Consider the following 20,466-nt stretch of genomic DNA (forward strand, 5'->3'; position numbering starts at 1 on the left):
GTAATTATTGGTAAGGCTGGCATAATATTTTCTTCTTGGAAGAAAAGATGTTATTTGTCTTAATTCATTTGTGTGAATAAATTAATTCCACATCATTTATTGTGAAATTTTAAAATATTTTCTGTGCAGTGATCACCAAGTGTCTTCTGCATTTGGTTCTCATTTAAGACCGAGCTCTTCAAGCTCCCTGTCACCATTTCTTATTTTCTTATTTGCAGTTTTCTCTGAGACCGAAAACTCGCGCATGCTGACTTTTTCAGGGGCTATGGGAGATGAGTTGTCAGCCCCAGTGCAGTTACTGGGGACAGATGGCTACACCGCAGTCACTGCTAGCTGACACCTGCATAGGTTGGAATTAGTGTGAACGGTGGTGCTGCAGTGTTACAGCCTCTCAGGTTGTTGTTTTTTTTTTTTTTTTTTTTGTGCATGTGTTGTTTTGTTTCTTTTCTTTTTTTTTTTTTTTGGTTAAAATCAAGTGTCTATGCATAGGTTGGAACAGTTCTGGGACAGCATTTGGTATTGATGCTGTGCTGTACGTGGATGAGGACAGAAGGGATTTTAATTCTCATGTGGACAGGATGCTGCTTACCCCAGGAACTGCTGTTCCAGATCTTTTTAATTACAGAAAATGAGGTACCATCCAGGTCTCACCTGAATGTTGATTTACACAGGCAGTAGTGGCCCCTGATCACTTGTTAGAGCCGCTGCGTTTCTGAAAACTTGCCTTTTTGTGTTTCCTTTAGAAGTAGACATTGAAGGAATGGAATTTACACCAGGTGAAATGGACAGTATTGGAAGTGCCAGTGATGCTGAAGACCACTACAGTTTGCAAAGCGGCTCGAGCGACGGAGGTTACACACATTCCCGCAGACTGAATGCCAGGCTCTCATAGTGCCTGAGTGACCAGTTCGACTCAGGACCATCTGACTGAAGCACTTATATATGAATATTCCAGAGGTGTCAACTGCCACTCTTCCAGGAAACCCCAACCACAGTAACTCTGACATGGAGGTTTCGTACCCACGGTTCCCTGCACTGTAACCACAATATTAGATATTGTAAATCATGGGTTGGCTGCAGAGAACTGTGGTTAGGTACAGTTGTGACTTAAAGCTAGCTTGATGTAGCCATACTGCAAATTAAAGAAAATAAATTGTCATTCCATTCAAGAAGTATTAAATTCAAACTGTTGGAAGCATGGCGTCAGGAAGTTTGACAGTTCTTTTGATTTTTGCAGAAACCATTTTCAAACATCGAGGAATAAATGGAACCTGCAATGTGTTAGTGATTCAGAGATGCAAAAACTTTAAAACTACTTTTTGTGGTATTTTTTCATGGAAAAAAAAAACAACATTTTGAATGCTGTATAGCAGGCTCTGTAACGTAAATTCTTTCAGCAGTTGTTGTTTGGGTGAAGCAGGCAGATAAACCTTCAAATTTCAGATGATCTTTAGAAAGGTCATACTTACAAGTCACTACTGTACTTCAAAACGGGGGAAAAGCCAGCTCTAACAATGACTTCATGTGGGATGATCTCAACTTTCTTCTGCTTTTTTGTATTCAATATCCAACCAGCAGCAAATCATTCTATCCATCTTAACAGGAGTAGTAGAAACCAACACTGCAATTTTAACCTGTTATTGTGGAATGGATGACGTTTGAAGCATTTCAGTGTTTTCGGTGTTTGTTTTTTCCTCAATTTCTTTGTCTGAAGAATACAGAACTCAAGTGATCCAGATTGCGATAATCTTTCCTCGCAAGGAAAACTTCTGTTTGCTTGTTCTTTTTTTTTTTTTTTTCTATTTACACATGTCAATACATTTTTATGGAAGGCATGGCTTAAAATTACAGTATTCAGCTAGAAGATAATTAATCTTTTTTTCTTTTGCACACTATAATTGCATTTTTCTATTCTTTAAAAGTGCAAAAAAAAAATAAAATGTATGCTGTAAAACAGCAAAGTTTATTTAGTACTCATCAAGCTGTTCAGAACATATTTACCCAAATTGTAGCAATACTATGAAGATGTATTTTAATACAACTTCTGCTTAGTGAAGTCATTAGAGCTTGGCTTGCCGGGTAAGAAAAAAACGGACCAGTCTTTGCATTACCTGTTTAAAGAAGGTCTTTTAAAAAAAAAAAAAAAAAAAAGGAAAAAAAAAGAAAAAAGCTATAAACACTTTTAGGGAAGTGATTTTAGCAAGTGTAGTCTATATTTCCTGTAAGAGATTTTGTATTATATTTTCCTAAATGTTCTCATTTACTTGTATAGGGAGGGGAATGGTACAGACCCAGACCAGAGTCTCAGGGACTCTTCACCTTTGTCATATTGTGCCTTGGTGACCATTTATGTATGCCTCTCCTTTTCATTGTTTAAAGGACAACTAAGCTTTGTTTCCAGCCCCTCTGTTTGAATGGTCAGTTGTCCACCTTCTTGCCGATGAAGCAGAGAGGTGTATTTATATCTTCACCCTCTCACAACTGATTCAGTGTGGCTTTAAGTAAAACCATAAAATTAGGTTTTGGTGCGAGGGTTAATTGTCTTTGTATGAGCCCTCCCTGTGATTCTTCAGCACCCGAATCTATTTTTTGTTAGCTTATAAATAAAGTCAGGGTCTCTGTGAGACCAGCGCTCAGTGGCTAGGGAAACACAAATGTACTGTGTCAGGCTATGGGATGTCCAAGTGTGGTGCCATTTTTAGCATTCAGCTACAAGACCTCATGACGTACTGACCATAATGATCAAAAACAAAGATTCAGTTGTTCTTTCAACATCTGACATACGTGTCCTCCCTTTGGCTCTTACAACACAGAGTAGAAATATGAATACATTTTGTGGCAGCTTACAGATCCTTGTTTGCACTCTCGCTTACCGCTTGGAACTTGCCAACAAGGAAAACGTATACATTTAATTTACATAACCTAATGGATGGCCACCCCCTACTTTGGCTCTGGGGAGGGGCCTAAGGTTATAAACTCTGGCAGCTGAATAAGAAAACAATTAACCTTTTCTGTGATGCAGGTTTTGGTATTATGTTATCTACACCTTGCATATTACTAAAATCCTCGTTGTTGGGGAAAGCACACAGCAATATACTCATTGTGTGTAGCTGACAAGCAGCAGAAATTACTAGCTCCTTTGGTGCATATGTAACTAATTTCCAAATCATGGAAACAAAAAAAAAAATAAGAGTTTACTTTAACACACGACTGTTAACAGGAAAAAAAAAAAAAAGGCTAGTATATTGTTGCTGTTCATTTATTATATAATGAACACACTCATGAATTGTAAAGTGTTTCCTTTCATGACAAGCAGCTCTTGCACAGAACCTCCTAATGAAAAGAGATTTGAAACTTACAGAAGGAAAGACAAGATTTTAAATTGAACATTATTGTACCTTAGGTCGACCTGAAATTTTCCTTTTAAAGATGAATGTGCTAACTTAATGAGTTCTTCCACGCTGGGTATCCATGGCTTTGTAGATCTTATATTTTCAATAAAAATTACTCGAATAATCTTGAGTGGAAATAAAAAGGCTTTATTTGTTTTCACTTTTTCAGTTATTCCAGTGGGGGCTATTCTCCCAATCAAGAAAAACGTGACCGTGCTGTTCTCCCTTACGTGCAGCCTGCTCTGAGAGGTGTTTTCAGCTGTAGCCCCCTTGTCTGCAGACCAGGTACCGAAGAAATCCGGCTGCAGGTGACGGCACGGCTGCACCCGCTGCTGGGTCTGGCTGCTGCTGGGTGCAGCCACCCTCGCTGGGGACAGCCGGGGCTCGGATGTGTCATCGAGGGATGGAGATGGCGTGCTGGTTTCCCTCATTTTTAGGCTGAATCCTTGCACATGTGCTTGGTGTGCGTGCACACATTGGTGTGTGCACGCAACTGTGTCTGGAAGCACGGCGTTAGTGCAAAATGAATGCTGCTGGCTCCTGTATTAAACCCTACAGGTGCCGTTTGGTGTCCTGACCATGCTTTTAGCAGGTGAGAAGCTCCCACTTCTCAGCCCATCTTCTTTTTCCACTCTGCAATTACCGCACCGGGAAAGAATGAGCAGAGAAAAGATGACAGGGCTGCTGGGTCATTTCCTCTGTGGAAAAGGCTCTGGAGAGATGAAGTCACCCAGAAGCCCTTTTTGCAAGAGGAGGGTCAGCCTCCTCCTGGGCTGGAGGATGGAGCGTGCCCCCTTGCAGCACAGGGCTGGGAGAGGACCCACGCCCCTCTGCTGCTTTGGGGCTGTTTTTTCCCCTGTCCCGGGTCTCTGCTGCGAGCCTGCTGCCAGCCGGGAGAGGCTTGCAGAGCTGCCCCAAACAGTTAACTTTCTCTGCAGATTCTCCACTGCAATTAGGAGGATGAATACGCCTTCGCTCCCATCCTGTCGCTGCCTACCTTGTATCCCACGGAGGCTGGTGTGTCTTCCTGGAAGAGCAGGGTTTGACCAGTAGAAGCTGCAGCACGTTGTTACGCAGAGAGTGCATCCTGAGTTTTGTAAAAAAAAACAAAAAAACAAAAAAAAAAAACAACAGATTGTGTCCTGAATTTTTGTTTCGTGCAAAAACCAAACTCATCTCAGAGTGAGCTTTATCAGATTAAAGCAGCCATAAACAGCCCCTCCGAACCCATGAGAAGGGCAGAGTTTTTCCTCCGGTGTTTCTAGCTTGTTTCTAGCTGTTTCGTTATTACTAACTTCTTAGTGTGAGATTTGAGATGGAGAAAAAAAAAAGGAGCTAATACAACCAGCCTCTAATTTAAAGAATGACGACTTTTTGTGACCTTCAGCGGGGTTATTTTTCTTGACATCAGCAGGTATGGGCTCAGCTGTACCACACCCAACCTTATTTTGTTAAAAAAGACCGAGTTATACCTGTTGATCTACAAGTTACCGTGACAGCTGCCTGAGCACCCTCCTGTACGTTGTAGGTGACCAACTCCAGCGAACTGACTTCAGTGCCGAGGGAGCAGACGCGGTGAAGCTGCGTGCACGAGGCAGAGGCGCTCAGCCGCAGGACGAACGTCTGCAGGACTTCAGGGTGTTTGCAGCAGCCTCTGCCCCTGGGAGCAGCGATTCCACCTCCACCCGACCAGCTTCAGAGCAGAACGGTGCCAAGCGCTGAACTTGTCCTTGCAGAGCAGCGCTGTGGCAAACATGGACACTTTAAGAAAGAAGCACTCCACCGCCACTTTTAGTTAAGTGATGCTAATTTTATACGCTGCCATTTGATGCTGGTATTGATCAAGGAATGTCTGCAAAGCAGGTTGCTCCTTCAGAAAGCTGTTAAATATTTTGATGCTCCAGGCCATTTTTTTTTTTGCGTGTGATAAGAGCCGATAACAGTTGATATTTAATCCACTAACTTGTGCTTTCCAAAACCGGTGGAAGGAGACCTGAATCCCTTTAGATACTCTTAAAGAAGATCTGCACTCCCCCCAAATGGTAAAGGGGGAAACGGATTAGAAATAACAGAAGCTTCACCAGCAACTAAGCAAATTGTTCAAGTGGCTGAGTAAATGCAACATCGTTAATTGGTAGCTGCAGAAGCCCATCCAATGTTACCTAACTACCTAGAATTAAAACGCAGGGGAAATATCAAACAGAAAATACTAGAAACCATTTGGCCACGTTCTTTCTATCTAATTTGTTTTAAATTAATCCCTGCAAAAGGTTCCTGGGGAGGCAAGTGCACCGAGAGGCTTGCCCCCCAGCAAAGCATAGTGAAGGTGCTCTGATTTCAGAATTTCTTCCTTCCATTTAGCACGAGAGGCATAAAATGTGGTTACGTGGGGGTCTTTAATTTATAGAGTCTGTGCAATAAGGATTTTTACACGGTGACATTTCAGAACGCATGGTCACTGGTGAAGCTGCGAGTGGTTCTGTGCCAGAGCCGTTGGGTCCGAGAGCCAAAAGGCAGGGTCTGTCTGTGAGATGTGGGACACTGTCAGGGGTCATCTGTACACACCTACGAGGTGCTCGCACGGAGTGTTGTGTTGTACCAATATCTCATCATAATATAAATACAGATTTTTATACCTTCTTGTTGTGGGTTTCGTTTTTTTTCTTAGGATTTTCCACCATCTCTGTTTATAGTGTTTCTTCCCTTTGCAGATCTTTACATATGGCTTTAATGCCTATTTAATAAGGAGCTCACTGAGCTTTAGCAATTCAAATTAATAGTATGGCATTAAGGTCGGAGTGCTATTCAAATTAAAGTTCTTTTACCTACGTTGGCCCAACGTAACCTTAATAGTCATTAACGTTATTTGTCTGTAACCGTGGGTGCTGTGTAAATTCCCACTATTAAATTTCTGAGGACAAAACCAACCTATAAAACCAAGTGCAAATTGAAATGTGTTACTGTCTGTTCGAAAGAGTTGCACTTGAAGTCACTCCAGCTCGGTGCAAGGTAGAAAAGCAGCGTGTGACAGGCAGCCTACAAGTCCTGCCTGTGTATTTTGTTGCATATCGAATTCACACCTCAGGTGATGCACAGCCAGCCAACGGTGAGCATTTCAGTTTGTTAGTAGGGGAGATGAGAGGCGGGACAGAACTGAACTGCTTTTGCAAATTGTGTCATTACACTTTCAACCGTGGTGTGAGATATCCCTTGGTTTTTGTTTCAATTTCTCAAGCATGTTGCACTTAAATACAGAGACGACTTAAAAATACAGAAGCAGTCCTTTTAGGTTGAAGTCCTGGTACGTGGCTTGTCAGTATTTTTACGTTTGATTCCAGTAAGCCACTGAATGAGCAAAAATGTTCATGCACAAAGCATTATAAACCATGCTTTTAGCAAAGCTTTCTCTTGAAAGTGCCAGTCACATAAAATACTATCCAGCACGTTACTAAATTATCATAGATTTATAAATTTATTATGACTAAATTTATTATGACTGATGTTGGGGCACTATTTTTGAAAGTCCAGTCAATTTGAGACCTGTGCAGCTTCTTTGCTGAGTTTTGTGACATCTTATGATTTGTTTATAAGAAAAGTAACTTTAATATTAAAAATCCAGAAGCTTGACTATCAGGATGATTTTTTTTTTTTCAAGCTAATTTCAGTGGGAAAGAGCCATAAATTATAATTAAATTCATAGTAACATAACCATCGGCTTCCCCTAAAAATATAGTCTAAAGAGGTTTCAATGGCAAAGATCTCAGTTATTACTATTATTATTATTATTATACTTCTGGAAGTTGCAAATTTCCCAGCGTATTTAAGGGCCTTGGCATGGCAGGAGGGGTTCGGTGTGGTGGGCAGGCGAGGAGCGGAGGGCTGCCATCAGTGAGCAGTGTGAGGAAGTGGCAGGGACCTGCTTTATTATTATTATTATTATTATTATTATTATTATTATTATTATTATTATTATTATTATTATTTATGGCACTGTATCCACTACAGCTGAAGAGAGCTAATCACTTTGGCCTGCTTTTCTAGGAACACAAGGTCTCAGAATGAGATCTCCTGTTCCTCCAGAGGGAAGAGGCGTGTGCTCACGAGAGAAAGCAAGCAGGTGCCAGATTTTATAATCTACCTTGATTGTTGTAAAAGCTCACATGGCACTTCAAAAGCTGTGTTTAATTCAGAGTTTAAATTTGCTTAAAGTGATTCCTTTCATTAGAACACAATGCTTACAAAGAGTGGCTGGTACTCCAGCGACCTGCATCGGGGACCTCCAAAATCCTGCTGCTACGGGCCACCGAACAGTAGGATGCAAAATGAAAAAGCTTCCACCCCGTCACAGCTCCTCAGCTAAAAACTTGTTTCCATGTCTCTTCTGTTATTTCTTTTCACCAAAAAAGGCCCCATCCTAGACGTGTAATAAGCAAAACACTTTTCCATGAGATTTTCATGTGACAGATGTATCTCGGTGGGAGGGTTTATCTCAGGCAGCTGCAGTGACTGCATGACGGCAACTGCACTCCTTGGCTGCTCTCTGCAGCCGATGGGCAATCGATAGCTCCTCCGTGAGGCACCAGACACAACTCGGGCATGTTCTGCAGCGAAACAAATGCAACATGGCACAGATGGAGCAGTGCCGAGCTTGCAGACATCTTTCCAGAAACGTCCACGTCTTAATTTGTTGGAATCCACCATAAAATGCCTTGTGAATGCAATGTGCTATCTGAGCAACCTCTCTGGTTCTTGCACACAGATGCAAAACAACTGCTCCTGGAATGGAAAAAAAGGGTAAGGTAAGCCTTTAATTATGTTTTGTCTGAACACAACCAGGAAAAAAAAATGAATCAGAGAAAAACATTCTTGACCCATAAGGAGCTGCAAAAGCAAACACAGGGAAGCATCTGGGGCTGTGGGTGGGTGGGGTAGGGGACTGTGAGAAATTTCGGAGATATGTTTGTAACGTGTTTGGAGGAGAAGGCTGCTGTTTAATCTCTGCCCCTAAAAGCTGATCTCGGGTCTGACAAATGAAAATTTGTTTCACATTAGAGGCTTGTTCTTTCAAAATGAGAAGTTTAAGTGCACAATGTTCTGACCTAAAATATTTCAATTCTATCCTGAATTCTTATGCCAGCGGGGATTATGAGATCATGCTGTCTGTCAACTCCTCTTTCATCCATCTGTTCCCCTCCTCCTTTCCTTGATAACTTTTGAACCTTCAGGCTAATTTTGACCAAATTTGTCAAAGCAGAGATAGGATGGAGGCTGCAACGATAATCAGTGGTGAAAACTTCCATGAAAATTTCATGTCTGGGTAGAGAGAGAGTGAAATTATTTCCTGCGGTGAGTGTGCCCGAAGGCTGGCCCAATTGAGCTCTTAACTGTTTCAAGAGGTGGCCACTGGCCAACACCTACATAGCCCCAAACCAGCTACAGAATTAGGATATGCTCCCGCTCGCCCAGCTAAACAGATGGGGGTGGAGGTTTTGTGCAAGGCCATGGGGAGGTTGGACACCGCACACGAGTCTGGTGTGAAGAAAGAGTGAGAGGATCCGGTCACACAGGGAACTGAGGGTGTTAGTTGCAGCAGTCAAGAAAGTGTCCTAAATCCTCCTGTATCAGATGTGTCTTCTGACTTCTGGGATGTGGGCTTCAGCAGCAGAGCTGACTTGCTCTCAGGTCAGGGGAATTTTAGAAAGGTTGCTAGGTGTAAAAATTGGAAAATTTGCTTTTACTCAAGTATTTTTTACACGAGCAACATTGATCTATATACTACTAAAAACACAATGCTGAAATACTGCCATAGGATAAGCTGATTTTAATGGAAGTGACTGAGCTGAATGACATCGTTTTATAAAAAAAGTAGCAAATTCTTTTGTTCCTTCCCCATCTGAAAGGTGCGATGCACTCCACCTGTAAGATGATTTGAAAACTCCAGCTAGCCTCAACTGCAGCTGCCTACCAGGCTGTAACCCCATGGTGAGGAATTCAACCCTACAGCTCTTTTTACCCATTACTGCAAGGTCAGGGCTTAAGGTAAAGCTGAGTCTTACACAGACCACTTTGTAGTACAAATCACCATGCGGCACCTTGCAGGCATTACAGGTGCTGATCTGGAGCTAGAAAACTTCACGGGCATTAGCCGTAGCTGTGCTGAGCTGAGAGGTTGCTGGTTTCCCTGCGTTGATTCATTTCAACAGCTGCATTAAGTGAGATTAGAGGAGCTGCACATTTAGGACATGCAGTGGGAGGGCTCAGCCACCCACATGCACGCTGGGTCAATTGCCTCATCAGGGTGAAATGTGGAGAAAGAATTGCTGGGTGCAATAAATGACTTGTTTCTAGAATAACTGGCCCAAGAAGCCACAAGATGAAACGCAGCTCTGAATTTAGTCTTCCGAAGTGCAGAGGATCTAATTCAAGAGCTATTAGTGGGTGAGGTGCTCTGTGATAGCAACCACAATACAATTAAGCTGCACGCTGTAACAAGAGACAGCAAGACAAATAAAGCACACAGATATACAATTTTAAGAAAAAGAACTGTAAAAATGGGAAAAATGTCCCCCCCTCCTCAAAAAAACAAACAAACAAAAAAAACAAAACACCACCAAAACAAACAAAACAAAACAAACAAACAAACAACAGCAACAACAACAACAAAAATAGCTCAGAAGAAGCAAGAAGCCTGCAAACACCCAGAAGACTTCAAAATCTTGTACTAGAAGCTCAGGTAAAATGTCTGACATAAATAGAAAATGATATAGCTTATGCTCTGATATAGCTTAGGGAAATGGTTTAGTGGGGACTGTTAGCGTTAGGTCAGAGGTTGGACTCGATGATCTTGAGGTCTCTTCCAACCTAGAAAATTCTGTGATTCTGTGATTCTGTGATTTCAACCCCCTCCTTTTTCCCTCCACATGACTCAATAAGAAAGCAAAGGAGGCTAGTGAGAGAAATGGGAAAGCCCAGAAAAACCTGGCATGTGAAATGTAACCAGGAAATGAAGGCAGCTAAATCTGAGGGGTGTCTTATAATGTCAGACAGGTAATGTCTGACAGTCATTGCTGAGATTTTTTTGTTGGCTTAACAGGTAGTGGCAGCCAAAAGGCCAAGAAAGCAGTGAGCATCATAAGGAAGTGCATTGGAAACATGGCAGAAGGGAGAATTTTGCTGTTGTAGAAAACCTTGGTGCACCCGCACCTTGTGGACTGCGTGCATCTTCTCTCTGCACTTCAGGAAATGATGCTGTAGAAGGTGCAGAAAAGGACAACTGAAATAATTGAGCTCTTGCTGTACAGAGGCCCAATTTTGCCACTCTTCAAGCTGATAGGGATAAAAGGGAAAGGGAATTTATTCATGGTTTCTAAATTAGTATGAAGGTGACAGATAAGGTTAAATGCAGAGGTGGTGTTCACCAAATCCTGCAATGCGGGAGCCAAGGGTCATTTACATGTAATGAAAAGAAGGCAGGTTAAAGAGCAACTAAGAATTTGTGTCTGTTTCTTTTATTTATTTATTTTTGTTTGTTTGTTTGTTTTATTTGGCTACTTTGTCCTGAAAGTCGCTTTATGGGTACACCTCTACAGGATAATGGCAGCTCCCCCCCGCCACATCTCAGCTTCAGGGAGCCTGGTGAACACAGTGGATTTGTGAGACCGTGGATTTGTTCCATACTGAGCCACGTTAAATAGCAGAGAGCATTGCCCTCACTCCCCTCAGGACCCACTGGGCGCAACAAGACGCCCAAAAAACCCTGACGGGGGCAGAGGAGGAGCAGCAGCACCCCACCCCCCTCCAGGGAACCGCCCGCCCTCACAGGGGCGGCCCCACTGAGGCGACCCAACGGCCGCTGCCTGAGGAGAGCCCGCCCGCCTGACGTCACGGGGCATCAGACCAATCCCCGCGCGGGCTCGCCTTCGCCACGCCCATCGGGTGGGCGGGAGAGGAGCGTTGCGCAGGCGAAGTGGAGGCTGCGCGAGCGCGGCGCGTGGCGGGCGGTTTGAGCCGTTGGCGCCGCTCAACGGCCGCCCCCTCCCCCCGCCCCTCACCCCTCCACCTCCCCTCAGCGCCTCAGCCCCCGCGGTGAGTACCGGCGGCCGCCCCCTTCTTAGGGGTGGTTTATTTTTTTAATAAATAAAGCCTTTTCGAGGGGGTTCTCCACGGCTTGGCGATGGGTGTGGGCGAACCTAGAGCTGCCTGCGGTTTTTATTGACTTCTGGTGGAGGTGCGGCTGTTAAGACGGGGCTGCCCCGTGACGGGTAGCTCGTGTAACGGGTTCTCTTCGTGCTTTTTATTATTATTATTACATAGAGAATCTCCAAGCTGACTTAGAAACACGGATTTCAGAAAGGTGTGTTTATTTCTTCAACGCTCATCGCTTCCCGGCCGGCTGACGAGCTGAGGTTTTTCTGGTGAAATGTACGTTTTACAACCTCCGTGTTAAGTAATAACAAACTTAAAACAATCTGGACCCTGCTAAAGTAGCGCAGGCCTGAAATTCTCGGTAATTTACCCTGTCCTTTCTCATCTTTTGGCTATACTTTGAGATCCTAGAGCTGGTAGGTTGTTGGCTGGGAATTACTCTCCTTTTACTTGTAACGTTAGAATCGTGACTAGAATACTCATTCAGAGTGTAATTTATTTTTGTTTATAAATGGCCAAAACGCTTATGTTTTAATATTTTTTTGTTAAAGGGATTCTTGTTCTATTTGCAGAGGAAACTTTAAAATGAAGGCTTAGAAGACAAGATTCTGCTTGCTGCTGAAGTTTAAAAAAAACAAACAAACAAACAAAAAAAAACCCCAAGATTTTAAGTGCATTATAATACTTAACTTTGGTTTTAGAGCAAACTGAAAGCTCCCCCTTGTTTTGGAAGAGTTAAAAAGATTTATTTTTTAATTTAATGTGAGGAAAGCTATATTAATAAAACACTTTTGCAGGCCAGTGAATTACTTGGTATTTTACACCTGTTAATTTTGAATCACTGGTAAAACTCTATGTTAGTGGTAAATGTGTGTCAATTAAGCAAACATATAAGTGTTTGCAAAGATCTGGGATTTAACTGTTAAACATACTTTGGTCATCAAATCAGGACAAGTATAGTTAAGATATCCTTGATATTAAAATTGGTTTCTAGTCTTTCAGTAACTGCTCTAACCCAGAATAGTATTTGGTTTTCTGGTGCGATCTGACACTTCTTCTCTGCTGTGCAGACCCTTTTTATTAAGATACTGAATGTTAATGTAAAACAACAAAAAAAAAACCTCACTGGAATAATGCTCTAGATTTCTTCATGTATTTGGATCTTTTCTGCTTTCAAATATACTTTAATCATGAGCTGTGGAAAGGACTTTGTGGAAACTCTTAAGAAAATTGGATATCCAGGAGCTGATGAGCTTAATGGAGAAGACTTTGACTGGATGTTTGAGTCTTCGGAAGACAGATCATTTCTGGAGTGGTTTTGTGGAAATGTAAACGAGCAGCACGTGGTATCTGAAAAAGAACTGCAAGATTTTAATAATCTTCTTGAGTCTGGTAAGCCCATTTTAGAAGGAAATGCACTAGATGAAGTCCTTAAAACCTGTAAGCCTGTGGATTCACAGAGCCAGGAGGAGGAGAAGGAGGAACTTAAGAAATTAGAGGATGAGCTTCAGACTCTTCAGAAGATGAAAAATCTTCAAATTCATCGGCATAATAAGCTTCAGCTGATGATTTCTGAGAACAGCAGTATGTTACAGGCATTAAAAAGAAAAGAGGATGAAGCACTTAAAGATCTGAAAGATGGGCTGGCAGTGTTTACTGCAGCAAATAATAAGCTTGACAATGATCTGCTCTCTCTTATGGATGGAGTTAAGAAATTGGCCTCTTTCTTCACTGCTTCTGATTCAGAACAAGGGGCAGGTTCACACCCTGTGTTTTTTTCCCAGCTGTCCTTGGACAAGTATTTGTCTCAGGAAGAACAGTGCACTGCAGCGCTCACCTCATATGCTAAAAAGCATTTTTATCCAGGTATGCCTGAACTGTTTGAAAATGTGCATGAAGACAGCGTTCAGCTCAGGGATAAGAGCAAACCAGTTGCTTGTGATGAGGCTAATGGAGCTTATGAGGAGAGTCTTGAGATGGCCAGGCTCCAGATGGCATATATTTGTGCTCAGCATCAGCTAATTCAAATGGAAGCTAAAGAAGAAAGCGTGAATTCAGCTATACGGTGTGCAGAGAGCATGCTAAAGACGTTAAAGAACGAGGTAAGCCACAAAAGATGATGTAAGGTGGAGTTTTAAACAGAGACAGGCATGTTCAGCTGCATCTAGTAAAAAGACCTGCTGAGTTATTGTTATTTACTTTTTTTTATGTAGTGAAATTATATTTTTATGAAACTTTATTCTTGCTCTTGTGGAATAGCTTCAATGTCTATGCTTCGAAACTGCTTGGTGTGGCAGAGTGCCTTTAATTCTTCCTTCTAGAACTTACTGCCTTGAAAAACTAGAACCTAGAAATACCTTTCTAGTTTTGTTAAACTCTTAAATTTCATATTGTAACTGTTTCTCTTTGTACAACAATCAGAACTGTAACTTTAGTTGAGATCTTATAGCATAGGGCAACTAATATGATAAATATGTTCTTGTTCACATTCTGTAGCAAAACCTTAAAGTTTTAGTTCACTGGTGATTTTGAAACTCAGAAACTTGTAATATGGATACGTGGTGGTGTGGCATGCTCTTAGATACCAAATAAGTGAAGTGGGCAGTTGAAACCCAGAGAGGTCTCAGTGAGTGACAGTTAGATCTGACTAGTGGAAATTAAGAATATGAAGGAATTATGAGAACAAACAAAATTAGTTTATATCGCAGTTGTGGACTAACTCATGTCAGTATATTTTCATTTATGTATGCTTAGCATATAGGGCTTGAAGGATTAATTTGAAAAAGATTGTTTCTGATTGCAGTATTGATAGCCACCCAGCTGAATATAAAAATGTGTTTGCATGTGAGATTTCAGTTAGATGTGTTTGAAATACAGGTGTGAAGTAAAATACAGCTCCTGATTTTTTTTTTTTTTCCACAATAAACTGTTTCATGACCCTGCAGTAGGGCTGAATTACTATCTATTGAAATTTGTTTGATATCTGCATTTTAAGTATTTAATCGCCTTATGTTGTGAAGTTCTGTAAAGCTGCTTACAGAGTGCTCATTAACTTTATAGTTGTGATGTTTTTCACATAAATGCACGACTCTTCTGTGAACTGAAAAAATATGTTAGGGAAGTTTTATGAAGGATGAGGGGGAAAAACAGCTTGAGGGAAATGTGATGGAAATTGACGATTATTTTGCTTTATGCAGGGTGTTGGAAAACAAGAAAACCTTGAGGCCAAAATATCTAGTTTAAAAGGTGAAATTGCAACAATTAGGCAACATATAGCTCAGCTAAACAATGAAGAGCTGCCTTCTCTTTTGAAAGAGCATGCACAACTGTTGACTGTGCCGGTGGTGAAAGCAGACCTGGATCGTGAGATTGCTCGGCAGGACTGTTTTATTTCTAAACAAGATGAAATCTGCAGCCATTTGCTAAGACAGAAAGCATCATTTGAACTTATTCAGCTAGCCTATGAAATTGAGTTGAAGAAACAGAAAGATGTGCACCATCAACTTGACAATTTGCTAGAATCTCTGAAACAGAGCAGTAACGAGTTACAACAGAGACTGGAGGTGTTATCGGAGCTCTCTCAACCTGCACAGCCGAGAAACACTATCGGTCCAAAGGATGACTTCTCTCGTAGGTGAGTGTTACAGCTGCTATTGAACTTGGGCTTATTTTGAAATAAAGCTGGGGAGATAAAGGCTTTGGTAAGCGATGCTATGTCCATTGCTAAGTTATTAGTCGCTTGCTATAGCTACTTTGTACTGCTCCAGAACTGAAGCCTTTGAGATTTGCCTCTTGCTTATCCTTAGAGGCTCTTTCCAGGTTTGACTGAGGAAAACTGTTCAAGTATCAGTTTTGTGTATGTTGCCAGAGCATTCCTAAGCAATGCTGAGAACATCATGAATGTTTATAGCGAAACCTCTCTTAAATGGTGCACTGACCTAGGGCTCCTTGGAAGTTACTCCAGAAGTGTAGATGCAGAGAGCTGCTAAGAAGTGATTTCCCAGATGGTATCTGTGGCCTGATCAGCTTAGTTGGCAAAAACCCCCATGTGGTAAAGGAGAGGAACTACTCCAGAAACATCTGAAACACGGTTAGCTCATTGCTGCTGCTTGCTTTGCTATCTGGCCTCTGTGTCCTCTTGCCCATGTAGATTCCTTTCAATATGTAAGAAACGAAGTTTCCCTGTAGCTCAGGTGATACTGTAGAAACATGTGTTGTGTTGATGTCACTTCAAGACTCAAAACCTTTTCAGATGGTGTGTTCTATAATACTTAATGTTTTAATGCTAGGCTTTTCCCCCTTCTTTCAAGTGTGTGTGTTTTAATAGCTGTTATGTTAAGTGGTAGTTTAGTCTTGCACAGACTCACTTGATTGCCAGCATTAGGTAGCATTAATTTTGCTCCAGGTGTGTGTGTGTTGACAACTTGTAATGTTGTTCAGGTTTATTATTAAGTCTCCATATGACTAAATCACAATGTTATCTTTCTGCTTTTCACTTTTTTTCCTTTCTTTAAAAAGGCAGGCCTTAGTATTCATGACTGTGAAAGGAAGTTGCAAGAAAACCTTAAATGCTTAGTAAGCAGAAGACACTTTAAAGAAACTCAGTTACTCTTGAAATATAGCTCGCATTCTTATTAAAACCAATCCGGTTCTTTAATGGGGCTCAACTCCTAAAGATTTTGATAAGCAGAGGTGGTAGTAGCAACTGAGCAAAGTTATCAGTAATTGTGAGACTGGGATGTATTGTAAAGGTACCGTTTGGTGTAGTAAAGTATTGCTGTCTTCTCATGGCTCAACTAATTGTAGAATTCCTTAGCTGTCTCTTCATAAATGCAAGATATGAAACAGTCCAGTAAACTTGAAAATGTCATAAAGATTTCTCATTTCTCACTGGCCACTGAAGTCCTCAGTCTTCTAGCACTTCAAAAAAAACACAACTTAATTTGTTGTGCTTGAAAAGTGTAGTGAAATAGAAGCTGACAACATGTGCTTCTGCAAACTAGTGGTATTCGTTGTGTACTCATTAACTGCTACTTCAATATTTCATTGCTGTTGCTTATAACGTTGGAATATTTGGAATCCTATTAATCATTCATGATTCATATACAGATGGAATCATGAAATCATTGGGAGATACAGCAGTATATCAAGAGTAACCTGAGCAGTCCTGTCCTTTGGTGTAGTCCTCAGTGTGACTTCAACAGGAAGATCTTCTCTTGACTAGTAATGTTGGGAATGCTTAGGTAACTTTTAAAAACCATGTGTCTAACTTTCTGTTACAGGCTATACCAGCTTCTGGAAGGAGAAGATAAAAAGCAATTGTTTAAAACATACAAAACCCTGCAGCAGATGGCTCAGAAGTTGATGCAGGATTGTGCTGCAGCACAAGACCAGCTAGCAGTGTCTTCTCAAGAACAGTCTCTCATGTTGTCCAAACTAGATAGTGATGTAAATGCCCTTCATGATGCTCTCTTTTGTGGAGGAAATCAGCTACTATTCAGTAGCCGGGTATGTCCTTATGTAGTTACTAAAATTATTACGTTCATGTCTGTTGTGTTCTTTTACTGAGACAAATGTAGTATGAAGGTTGGGGACACAAATTGGTACAGCAGGGTAGGAACAAATGTTGCCTTAATGGTGGTGGGCCAGTAGTTACATTGTTCTTAGGAAATTTTGGGTTTTGTGTATGTTGGCAGGTAATAATTTATTGGTTTTGAGCAAATAATTGCATCTAACCCTTCATTTCTTTCAAAGGCATCTACAGTCATGTACTACTGGTAAGTCTGTGGTGTGGAAAATGTCTTCTGGATATATCACTGGAAAAGTCACTTAAATTTCTCTTGATTCCAGAAAGGCTTTTTTGCCCTGTAGTACCTGAGTAGTAAGGTTCAGCCCCTTAAAAGGCCTGCCCATGGGTGACTTGTGTGGATGAAATAACTGTCCTTCAAAATTTTGAGAACTTTGTAGTAAGACAATTCTGCTACAGAGCTCTTGAGTATTGCTTTTACAGCCTCTTTTAAAAGGGAATAGGGGTTGTTAGGCATGGCTTGTTATAAGCAAGTAAGCAACTAGGTATCTTAAAAATGGAACGAGGGAAGGGTTTTGTTATGAAATACTTAAAAAAATATATATATATATTTTTAATGCTTCTAGTTGTCAACTGAATTTGCAACATATAGGACAATGTTTCTCAGAAATTTGGAATTGGAACAATACGTATTTAGGGATTACAGGTTGTATCCATCAACAAACTTTTTATTGATTAACGTTACCTCTTAAAACAGTGATGCCTTTTTCTATTGGTACTGTTTCTCAGGAAAAGTAACTTAACTCCCTTAATAAAGAAATAATATGTAAGTAGATGACTGTACTGGGTCTGGCTGGGGTATTAACTTTCCCTGCAGCAGCCCATACAGTGCTGTGCTCTGCACTTGTAGCTAGAAGGGAGCCTACCTGCACTGAACTGTGGTAAGATTAACAGTTGGGAAAATCGCATTTGCTACCTTTTTCATTTTAAAATTGAATTGGGTTTTTGTTTGTTCACTTTTACCTTGCTGTGAAAACTTTATTAAATGTCTTTCAATCATCTATCTAGGCTAGATTCTTATGGTCTCAACTCATCTGTTTTAGTAAACATGTAAGTGAAATTACATTTTCAGGACCTGATGTAGCTCAAAAGCTACATACATTGAGTTTATCACCTCCGTTTTCTGTTTCTAATGATTTTTTTACTTAACAAGGAAAGTGGTTTCCAAAAGCAAAAAGTTTCATATTTCTAATTCAACTAGTGTGTTAACAATGTCTAACTCTTGTTTTGTATTTTTTTTATTAGGAACTTACTGAACAGTTTAATCAACTGGAGGATGATTTAAATAAACTAAATCAATTAATTATGGATCTTATTGCTGATTTGAAGTCAAAGAGAAACTTCTTAGAGTCCAATAAGTTGCATCAGATGGAAAGAAACTTGTATGTGTATTTTTTCAAAGACGAAGATCACTTGAAAGAATTGGTGGAGAAGCTTGAGTGGCAGTCGGAGGCTAAAGCCAGTGGCCTGGGAAATCAGAATTTCACCACTGGTGAAGTTCTTAATGTTTAACATTCAATGTGCTCTTAATATAGGAAAATATGTCAATGTAAACAGTCCACAGGTTTACGGAATGATGTGTATTAGCTTGTCAAGGCTAACATTTGTCTGTCATTGCAATGGATGTTTAGCTCCCACAGTTACCAAGTTTGGATTATGTGGTGCTTTACAGCTATTGGCATCTGGTCATTGAGTGCAAATTGGAATTTTGTCCAGGTTCTTCAATTTGAGTTCTTTGATGTGACTTAATTCATTGGTTGGCTGAATGAATTACATGTAGGCTGCTCTTCTGCTAACCTGTATATTGATTTCCAGGGCACACAGCATAGCACAGAAGAAAGCTTCATACACTTGAGATCAGCTTTCTTGCACGATAAGAACCTTTTGATAGGTGAACTGAAAAGGAAAAAAAAAGTGCAAGTCATTCCAGATCTTGGAACACCAATGTAGTGCCCTTCTGAAGAGGAAAGTTCTGAGGCAGAAATTCAAAGACTCCTTTACAGTTCCCCTAAGAAGAAATATTTTTGTTATATGGGAACATATTAAAATATATACCAGAATCTGTTTTGAGTACCAAGACTTTTTTTTTATGGCCACTTTGATATGTCTTAAATTATGGCCTATCCTCTCCATTGAAACTAGTCCATACTTAAGCCAGACTTTTCAGAGAAAATTAATCCAAAATTTACCTTTGGACTTCAGACCAGTTTTGGCATAACTGCATGCGGTTCTCTATGCAATTTATAATGATAGGCATTTGAAGTCAGTCTTAATGCTTTCATACTTCTGCTTTCACTGATATTGTTAGACTGTTTATCAAACTTCTGTGTAGCTTCCTAGTACACCAGTGGAAGTAGATACACTTTTATAGAATAATTTCCAGTCTTACATATTTTTGATGACCTCAGCCATGCCTGCTTGCAAGTGTTGTACGCATTGATGAAGGCTAGATAATTTCCTTTAAATTCAGTAACAGTTTTCTTAAAACTATTTTGACTGCAGACTTTAAGCTTTTATATAAGAATATAACTTATTTTTAAATGTGTAATTTTTAACTTACTGGTTGTATATCTTTATATCTGTATTTCATGCTGTTTAGCTCCATACATTGTTTATTATTATTAAATGCCAAACATGACAAGTTCAGTGTTGTCAATATTTACCGCAAATCTGTATGTTTTAGACGTATTCTCATGCCTGGGGGTCTTGTTTGTATTTAGTCTGCTAGGTTCTCATTTTGATGTGCCCCAGAGTTTGAAGGCTGCTGCTTCCCACCCTGAGAAGTCAGGATGTTTTTACCCCAAGTAGGAAAGCAATGTCACTCCTAATTATGAAAGTTTGGAGAAGGTGTATGATATGCATGAATGTCAGGGAAAGGAGAGCCATTCTGCCTCCTTCCCCCTTCTACATGTTTACTCTTAAATTGCAAACCAGCTTTCACTCTACAGTGCCTTGTACAAACTGTTTTTGTTTTTTTTTTTTTTCTACCATATCCTTCATTAGGTTCCATGAAAGACAGTTCTTTGTGACTTTGCATCATGTGGTATGAGTTCTTTTCTTCCAAGGGCTATGACCACAAGTATCCTGGGGCTCCAAGGATACCTCCCTATATCACTGTCCTTAAGATTTGTAAGCACTTCTATGCTGTGCTGAAGTTTAGTCTTGTTTCCTTTTTGTTTTGGACTAAATCCTCACAAACAAGAATTTTGAGATGCTTTTTGTCTTTTGCAACATCAATTCTCCAACTGATAATTGGCTTCAGAATTAAGATCATTATGAAATCTTTAGAGTAGTGCATATGTGAGTTCAAACAGGAAAAAAAAAAATAACCTATTTGAGCTA

General features: G+C 40.5%; 2 protein-coding genes across 6 annotated transcripts in view; both read left to right on the forward strand.

The window, feature by feature from the left end:
- Nucleotides 1-3,522, forward strand: part of MXD4 (MAX dimerization protein 4) — a 35,498-nt gene extending 31,976 nt beyond the window's left edge. For both annotated transcript variants that reach the window (XM_032186642.1, XM_032186643.1), the window contains exon 6: nucleotides 744-3,522. In XM_032186642.1, coding sequence (XP_032042533.1) covers nucleotides 744-892 — 149 coding nt within the window. In that variant the 3' untranslated portion in view covers nucleotides 893-3,522. The remainder of the gene's footprint in view (nucleotides 1-743) is intronic.
- Nucleotides 3,523-7,957: 4,435 nt separating this feature from the next.
- On the forward strand, nucleotides 7,958-19,762 carry HAUS3 (HAUS augmin like complex subunit 3). Of its 4 annotated transcripts, none has more exons than XM_032187126.1 (5): nucleotides 7,958-8,191; nucleotides 12,110-13,639; nucleotides 14,735-15,171; nucleotides 16,820-17,045; nucleotides 18,370-19,762. In XM_032187126.1, exons 2-5 carry the CDS (start codon nucleotides 12,728-12,730, stop codon nucleotides 18,634-18,636), a joined length of 1,842 nt encoding a protein of 613 aa, XP_032043017.1. In that variant the 5' UTR covers nucleotides 7,958-8,191; nucleotides 12,110-12,727; the 3' UTR covers nucleotides 18,637-19,762. The 4 variants fall into 4 exon arrangements, with proteins under 4 accessions (XP_032043017.1, XP_032043019.1, XP_032043021.1 ...); XM_032187128.1 differs by having other exon boundaries at nucleotides 7,958-8,186; XM_032187130.1 differs by lacking the exon at nucleotides 7,958-8,191 and adding an exon at nucleotides 11,445-11,477.
- Nucleotides 19,763-20,466: the final 704 nt, after the last annotated feature.

This window comes from Aythya fuligula, chromosome 4 (genome assembly GCF_009819795.1).
Source record: "Aythya fuligula isolate bAytFul2 chromosome 4, bAytFul2.pri, whole genome shotgun sequence".
NCBI classification, from domain to species: Eukaryota; Metazoa; Chordata; class Aves; order Anseriformes; family Anatidae; genus Aythya; species Aythya fuligula.

Coding starts and splice junctions, on each gene's coding strand:
- HAUS3 (XM_032187126.1), top strand. CDS start 12,728: ATGAGCTGTGGAAAGGACTTTGTGGAAACTCTTAAGAAAATTGGATAT. Junction 13,640..14,734: donor TAAAGACGTTAAAGAACGAG/GTAAGCCACAAA, acceptor TGCTTTATGCAG/GGTGTTGGAAAACAAGAAAA. Junction 17,046..18,369: donor AGCTACTATTCAGTAGCCGG/GTATGTCCTTAT, acceptor TTTTTTTATTAG/GAACTTACTGAACAGTTTAA.